The 8,361-nt window shown below is 61.4% G+C and overlaps 1 protein-coding gene across 1 annotated transcript; it reads left to right on the top strand.

The window, feature by feature from the left end:
- Positions 1-1,286: 1,286 nt before the first annotated feature.
- Positions 1,287-7,802, top strand: LOC135980209 (kinesin-like protein KIF21B; the record flags this gene model as incomplete). Its single annotated transcript, XM_065580257.1, has 8 exons — positions 1,287-1,476; positions 1,641-1,704; positions 2,910-3,131; positions 3,595-3,670; positions 4,381-4,480; positions 4,954-5,145; positions 7,354-7,553; positions 7,695-7,802. Coding segments are annotated over 8 exons (1,152 nt in total), but the record flags the coding sequence as incomplete, so codon positions are not given.
- Between the last annotated feature and the right edge of the window lie 559 nt (positions 7,803-8,361).

Genomic DNA, 8,361 nt, shown 5'->3' with positions numbered 1-8,361 from the left:
CTGTGGAGGAGGGGGGAAGCGGGGGAGGGGCTCTGGCCACTGCTCTGGGCTCCACCGCAGAGATGGCTGTGTTTCAGTGGTGCTGTAGTTTGTGGGTAGGATGCAAGGGACTATGGCGAGGTAGGCTGTTAAAGGGCTGTATGTCATGTCTGAACAGGGAGAAGGCTTCAGGGTATGTTTCGGAGCTGGGAAGGCACCTCCTGCTTTATATCCCTGTCCTGTGCGGCATATCCGACATCCTGCTTCATGCTGAGCTTGGCTGGACTGGTTTCCCATGAGCACCAGCCCTTAGGCAGCCAGAGGTTGCTATTGAGCTGAGTCATGTATCTCCCCAGCCCGAGAGGAAGGATGGCCCAGTGGTCATGGCACTGGCCTGGGACTTGGGAGCCCTGTGGTCAAGTCCTTGCTCTGCCACAGACTCCCCGTGTGACCTTGGGCAACTCCCTTAGCCTCAGGGCCTCAATCCCCAGCTGCCCAGCCGGGGTCAGAGCACTGCCCTGCCCCCTGGGGGTGCATGAGGGTAAATGCATTAAACTGGGAGGTGCTCAGCTCCTGCCATCATGGGGCTCAGATCAGTACCTTACCTGAGTAAAAGGCACCAACAGCATGTCAGCTGCTCCCTGTTTCTGCTGTCCCCCGAGCACGGCCTTCCCACGGGCACACTTGCCATTTTTTGAGTCTCCGCCTTTTCCCTGCTCCTCTTGCTGTGACCCATCTTTAAGGTGACCATATTTCCCAAAGGGAAAACAGAACACCCCGTGGGGCTGGCCTGAGCCCCTCCTCCTCCTCCCCCCCCCCCACGGGGCTGCCTCGAACCACTCGCCTGAGTCCCTCCCCCCATGTGGGGCTGGCCTGAGCCGCTCACGCGAGCCCCCCTCCCTGTGCAGAGGGTAGGCAGGGCTGGGGCGAGCAGCAAAGCACATACGGGATAGGCCGACTATTTCCCAAAGGCTGGGGCCAGCGTCGCTGCTCACCCGAGCCCTGCCTGCCCCCCGCTGGATCCCGGCCTCCCCCCCACGTTCCTCTGCACCCCACTTTCTTGACAAAACTGGGTGTTTGTCCCGTTTGCCCTTGGAGACAAATGCCCACTTTTGCCAAAAAAAAGTCGGGACGCTCGGGACATGGCTTAAAAAAGGGACTTGTCCCAGCCGAAACGGGACATAGGGTTACCCTACCCATCTTCCTCAGTATGGCGCCATTGAGCACGTGGCCGGCTGGGTTTGGCCAGGGCTGACCGACGCTGTGGCTTTGCCCTCTCTGCATCTCCCTTTCTCCTCTCCCCACAGGGCAAGCGTGTGATCGGGGAGGACGGCGCCGAGGGCTACAGTGACTTGTTCCAGGAGAACGCCATGCTCCAGAAGGAGAACGCCACCTTGCGCATGAGGGTGAAGGCCATGCAGGAGGCCATTGATGCCATCAACAGCGAGGTCACCCACCTGATGAGCCAGGAGGCCAATTTGATACTGGCCAAGGCAGGTGAGCATGGGCACCTCCGGAGAACGTGTATGCGAGGTGGGGCATGCGGATCGGTCCCACGAAAATTACAGCCACCCCAGAGCTCAGGTCCAAGGGCAGCTGAGTGGCAGCCCAGCTCCTAGGTGTTTCTGATCTAGTCCGTGATCCTAATTCTGTCCCTCCAGGTGACGGCAATGAGGCCATGGGCGCCCTGATCCAGAACTACATCCGGGAGATCGAGGAGCTCAGGTGGGCGTGGGTCACGTTCTCTCCTTCCGCCCGTCTGGGGGGGCCACGTATCGCGTGGAGCTTGAGAGGACCTGCAAAGAGGCAGTGCGGGCTAGCGGGGGGGCTGCTGACCTGGGGCTCTGGAGGCCGATTCCCTCTCTGGCTCTGCCGCTCCCGGCTGGGTGACTGGTGCCGCGGGCACTGGGTTCAAATAGTAGGCTGGCATCGCAGCTCTGCCAATGACCTCGGGCAAGTCACTTCCCCCTCTCTTGCCTTTGGTCTGATGCGACCATTTAGATTGTCGGTGCTTTGGGGCAGCGCCCGTCTCACGGGTGTGTGCAGCACCTGGCACAACAGGGCCTCGATCCCGTCTCTCTCGGTGCTGCTGAAATATAAATAAAAGCCCCACATTCGAGATGGAAATGTCTCCATCCTGTAGGGCGTCCTGTCCGGCCCTTGTGCTCCCAAGCTTTCTCTGGAGCCTTGGCTGATCCAGACTTAAATGCCTCCCAGGGGTGCATTGAAATGCAGTCTGATAGCTAGTGCTGCTCATATGTGGATTTCGTGCTGGAGAAACTGACAACCCTGGAGACAGGAATCCCCTCGCTCGTTCTGGGCCAGATTCTCAGCTGGTGTAAAATCAGCGTTGTCCCACTGGGGTCCCTGGAGCAATGCCGATTTACGCCCCTCCCGCTGAGGATCCAGACCCCGTCCGTAATGCTAGAAAACAGAGGTGCCCCACCGTGTCTAGCGCAGCCGCTGCTGAAGATTAACCCTTAGGCTGCCATGTCAGCGTATCACCGTGGCTGTTGAGAACTGGCTGTCGGCCATAGGGTTGCTTCTCTCCCGTTAGCGTTCAGACCTGGTGGGAAGCCCTGGGGCCTTTGTGACGTGGCCTGGGCTGCATTGCCATCTAAGTGAAGGCACTAAATCCATGAAGTGGCATCTGCTGTGACTCTTTGCTCCCACGAGAGGCATGCAGATGGTTAGTGGTGGCCATGCCAGCTTTCCTTCCCTGCGATGTCCTTCTGCAGCACCCCTCCCCGGGAGCAGAGCCCTGAGCCCCTTTGTCCGAGCTGAGCGAGGGCAGTTTAGGTTCCAGACACACACTCTCCTGGTCACCCCTCCTTAGAGGTTGGGGGGAGGGGGTGTCTTTTCCCCTGGGGTTTTTGGACATCTGCCCAGGGCAGCAGATCTCCGTAACCAAAAGCCCCTCCGATCCCCAGGACAAAGCTCTTGGAGAGCGAAGCCATGAACGAGTCGCTCCGCCGGAGTCTGTCGCGGGTCTCCTCCAGGCCCCTGTACTCCCTGGGCTCGTCTCCAGGCCCAGGCCTGGGGGCACTCAGCAGCCCCGTGGTCTCCATGGAGGCAGAGGCCACCGAAGTCCTCCGGCGGGCCAAGCAGGACCTGGAGCGGCTGAAGAAGGCGACCAAGCAGCGGAGGAAGAGGTGATGGCCAACTCCTTGCTGGGAACAGAGGGGGGGGGGGGGTCTGTTCTGGGTGCTCCCACCCCTGGCTCTTCATTATTATGGCAGGACCATAGTTATTGGGATGCCCACTTCTCCCTTGGCTTCCAGCCCTGGCACCCTCCAGCCCCCATCAGCCCTGCTGGTCCAGACATTGTCCTGCCCCATCCCTGGGAAGCCAAAGCCATACAGCAGAGAATCAGGACTCCTGGGTTCTTTTCTCAGCTCTGCCTCTGACGTGCCACATGACCTTGGGTGAGTCCCTTCCCCTCCTTGTGCCTCAGTCTCCCCATCTGGTAACACTGCCTGGCCCGTCTCTCTGGAGGGCAGTGAAGCTGGGTTCCTGAAGGGCTCTGAGATGGAGGGTGTTGGGGATGTATGGTCTAAGGGGACCATGTGCCAGGGCTCCCCTGTCACCGCGGTTCATCCCGTCTCTTCCTGGCAGCCCGGAGAAGGAGGCCTTTAAGAAGAGGCCAAAGCTGCAGCAGGAGAACGGGGAGGAGACGGACGAGAACGAGGAGGTGCGAGAGGCTTCCCCCGTGGAGTGGGTGGTGGGAGCCCGATTGCTAGCCAGAATGCCAGTGGCCTTCTCTGTGCCTCGCCCGTGGTTGGGGCAGCTGTGTCCTGCCGCACCCAGGGAGGTGGGGCAAAGCCCAGCCTGTCTGTGGGAATCGCAGGGGATCCGGGGGGCAGGGGCAGGGGCAGGGTCCATGACCACCCCCCCGTAGGGCAGCCAGTCTGCTGCTGTTTGGCCCCGCCTAGGTGTGGAGAGTGGGAGCAGGGCATGGCCGAGGATGGTGGGTAAGACAGTCCCCTCTGCCCCCTGGCAGTGCCCTGTGCCATCTGACACCCTGGCAACAGGTGGGGCAGGGCAACTAGCCACAGGCCTTTCCATGCAGCTGGGCTTTGTCCTGTGAACTGTGTCCCCTCTGCCCCAGCCGTTCCGGAGGTTCTCATCAGGTCCTTCATTTTCAGCTGCCATCTCAGCGGGGAGGGTCGGGGGAGCTCCCCAGACATGGCCCACTCCCTTTGCACACAGGGATCAGCCCTGCCCCTGGCCCCGGGTCAAACGTCCTCTCTCCTGCCTCTGCCTGGCACTGGTTTCCGAGGCAATCGCTTTAATTCACCCACATCTGGGGGTGGCGGATATGGAGAGGCCTGAGCCCCTGCGACGATAAGAGAGGGGCCGAAGGCTCCTGATCTCTGCCCTAACCCTGCGCTTGTTTCCCAGGAGGAGGAGGAGCGGGAGGAGAGTGGCTGTGAGGATGAGGACGAGGATTCGGGCAGCGAGGAGAGCCTGGTGGACTCGGACTCCGATGCGGAGGAGAGGGGTAACTTGGAGGGCACGGCGCCCAGTTCTGCGCTTAGGCTGGGGCCGGGGATATCTGCAGTGACTCAGGGCTGTGCCCCTTTTGGGGAGGCGGTAGGCGGCTGCAGTGGGCCTGTAGGGTGAGCTGGGCAGGTCTTGGCTGGAGGTGCACGAGGTGCCAGTCAGGGTGCTAAGGTGGTCCGGCTCAGCTGGTGCTCAGTGGCACAGGCCTGGCTGCCAAGCTCTGTCCCTTCCTCCTCAGCCCCCCGCATTCGCCTTCGGGTACCCAGGCAAGGCTAAGACCGCAGGAGCGAGATGCCATCCCCTCTGAGTCCTGCCTCATCTGCCTCCTTTCCTCTGCAATGCCAGAGTCCATAGGGGACCCGTGAGCCAGGCACTGCCCCTCCCCTCTCCAGGCCGGCCCAGGGCTGCCTGGCTCTCTCCTCCTGACCTCCCCGGGGCTGCCTGGCTGCCTGACTCTCCCCCCACCTCTAGTGGTGAATTTCCAGGCTGATCTGGCCGACCTGACCTGCGAGATCGAGATCGAGCAGAAGCTGATTGAGGAGCTGGAGAACAGCCAGCGGCGCCTGCAGACCCTCAAGCACCAGTCCGAGGAGAAGCTAATCCTGCTGCAGAACAAGATCCGCAACACCCAGCTGGAGAGGGACCGGGTGCTGCAGAACCTCAGTACGGGCAGTGCCCCCTCCACCCCCCGGCTCATCCCACCGCACGGGTCCTCTGAGCCAGCGCTGGCAGGAGAAACCCTGGGGTTCTCCCGGCGCCCAATGAGGCCCAAACTGGGCCCTGTCCCTGTGTAAGGGGACTGTTGCCCCCTTACTAACACTCAGTGGGGGTGTTTTGGTTGGCTGCTCCCAGCACTAAAAGGGGAGGGGTCGATGGCAAATCAGGAGCCTGAGACTGACAGTCCCCAGGGACAATGGGGAGAGGCCAATGCTCCAGATCAGCCTGATTGACAGGGCGGGCAGCTAATCAGGGAGTCAGGAGGCCGGGGGGGTCCCGTCCTCCGGGTGAGCTGGAATTGCCTGGGTCAGACAGGGTGGGGCCGAGCTAAGGAGAGAGCAGGGGCCCGAGCTGAGCTTAGCTGCTGGGAGCAGATCTGCAGCCCCAAAGCCAGAGCACAGCCCAGAGAGAGCAGACCTGTCCTGGGAGCAGAGCTGCAGCAACCAGAGCCCAAGGGGCCAGACAAGCAGCCCAGGGAGCTGAAGGCAGAGCAGCAGCAGCCGGGCTGAGGCCGAGTGAAGCTGGAGCCGGGGCTGGAGCCGTCCGGAGCTGGGTGCGGTGAGCAGCTGGGGAGAGTGAGGGGGACCCTGGGCAGTGGGCCCAGCATAGGGAGACACCTCAGCCAAGAGGCCTGGCAGGCCAGACTCGGAGGGGGGATCATAACCCTGACCGGGTGGGGGCGACGCTGGGAAAAAGGGTCCTGCCACCTAGAGCCTGAGAGCGTGTGGCCACCGCCAGAGCAAGTGTCTGACCCGCAGCGTCTCTGCAGCACAGCCAGGGCATGAGAAGGAGCCTGGGACCTACAAGGAACAGACGGTGACCTGCCCTGACGTTCCAGAGACACTGTTTGTGATGTTCCCTGCCACAGAGCGGGGTGATGTGTTTTCCTTTAACCTTTCCCATTTTTCCTTATTCTTTTATAAAGTTAATTGTTAATTAAACAACTTGTATTTGCTTTAAATTATATGAAATGATCAGTGGGTCAGGGAGGTGCCCAGTGCAGAGAGAGTACTCCGGAGTGGGGACACCCTAGCCCCTGTCCTGGGTGACCACAGCAGGGTTGGGGGTCGAGCCCCCCAGGAATCCTGGGCCCAGCCTTGTCGGGGTTTACGAGGACTCTGCCAGACAGGAGAGTGGAAGGGGAGCCCTCAAGGGCAGGGAGGCCTCTGGGTAAAGGAAGTGGGAGCGAGGACTCGGATCCTTTCGCTAACCCACTTCACCGGGGTAGTGCAGAAGCCAGGAAAGTTTACCACAGTAGCGGGACCATTCCCCCGCTAACACCTGCATTCCATGCCCCTCTTGCAGTCCCCAGAGATTCCTGCTGGCTGCTCAGTGTCTGGCTTCCCAGCTCCTGGGATCGATCCTTCTCCTCTGCTGTGTGCCACTTGTCCCGCCTCTTGATCAGGGCTGGGCCTGGTGACCCCGTGACCTCCCAGCTGTGCAGCCCGCTGGCTGTGGGGAGACAGTGGGTGTAGGGCCCAGGGAAAGTCCCTTCCCTCGGAGGAGCTCCAAGCTCTGACACGCGTCAGGGTGACAGGGCCAGGCAAAGAGGCAAAGCCGCCTGGCATCTGCGGCCAAGTTCCCAGCTGCTCCCGACTTCCTCCCAGCGAGGAAACTGTGGCTCTCCAATGCAGGAGCAGCAGCGTAGCCTGCCCATGCAGAGAGCTCCAACTCCAGGGCTTTTCAGTCCTGGGCATCTTCCCCGAGTGGGGCAGCTGATGCTATAACTGAGACTTTAGTGATTGAGACACCTGCCCCCAGCTGAGTCCCACCAAACTCATCTCAGCAGAATCCCCCTCTGGGCTGAACAGCAATGGCTGCCTGGAGGAGAACAGTGTGCACCCAGTCCCTGGAGCGGTGCGGTCCCTGGCACACGCCTGGCACTGCTCTGCTGCCGGGGTTATTGGCCTAAAATAGGCCCATGGTTCTGGCTTGCAGGCAATGACTGGTCTGGGCTACTCGGCCATTGAACATCTCCTGAGCTGCTGGACCAGGCAGGCTTGTCCCTGGAGGCCAAGAGTTAATCTAAAGTGCCCCCCACTGAGGGTGCTTTCCCTGGGGGCCTGGTGGGTCCAGGGGGCAGCTGGGTGGGATGGAGCGTGATGGGCTCGGCCTAGCCTGGCACTCTGAGCGTCTCTGCGCCACCCCCTTCAGGCACCATGGAATGCTACATGGAGGAGAAGGCCAACAAGATCAAGGCGGACTACGAGAAGCGGCTGAAGGAGATGAATCGGGACCTGCAGAAGCTGCAGGCAGCCCAGAAGGAACACGCTCGCCTGCTCAAGAACCAGTCGCGCTATGAGCGGGAGCTCAAGAAGCTGCAGGCTGAGGTGGCAGAGATGAAGAAGGCGAAGGTACCTGGCTGGGCAGAGGAGGAGGGGGCTGGAGGGGCATGGCCTGCTTGTGCTAGCTCTTCAAACTGGGGAGGGACGGTGGATGGGCACAGCCCCTTGTGCACACTCCTTATGCTGAGTGTGGCTGTCGGGGGGGCGCAGGTGGCACTGATGAAGCAGATGCGGGAGGAGCAGCAGCGGAGGCGGCTGGTGGAGACCAAGCGGAATCGGGAGATCGCCCAGCTGAAGAAGGAGCAGCACAGGCAGGAGGTGAGAACCCAGCTCCTCGCCAGGGCTCTGCAGATAGGGCAGCTCTGGCTGGGGCCTGTGCCCCTCTGAGCTCCCACACCAGCTGGCCAGGGTGCAGCGGGGAGTGCGGGTTCTCCAATGGGTCTGGGCCTTTCCTGGGGAGATGCCCCAAGCCAGGCTCCTTGGGACCAGTTTGGGAGGGTGCTGGAGAGCCTTCGCTGATGCATGATGTGTCAGGTCCCCTCCCCTGTGCACAGGTGAGCAGTTACCTGGGTGAGCCAGCCTGCACCCAGAGTCCCTGACGCAGGGCGGGGCAGGGGCAGGGGAGCCCCTCTGACGGGGCAGGGCTGAGACTGGGAGTGGGGCCATTCAGGATATGGGGCAGCAGGGGAGCCCTGCAAAGCTGGGGCTGAGCCGCAGGGATGGCTGAGCAAGGCGATGGGAAATCTGGAGCAAGCGCTGCACCAACAGAGGACCGGATTCCACTCTCTATTACGCTCATTGTAAATCTGGAGTAACTGCATTGACATTAGCGGAGTCGCTCCAGATTTACACTGCTGCTGCTGTGATGTGAATCCAG

Source organism: Chrysemys picta, unplaced genomic scaffold (assembly GCF_011386835.1).
Source record: "Chrysemys picta bellii isolate R12L10 unplaced genomic scaffold, ASM1138683v2 scaf2213, whole genome shotgun sequence".
Taxonomy (NCBI): Eukaryota; Metazoa; Chordata; order Testudines; family Emydidae; genus Chrysemys; species Chrysemys picta.
The sequence above is the reverse complement of the archived record's forward strand: the minus strand, read 5'-3'. Positions and strand labels throughout refer to the sequence as shown.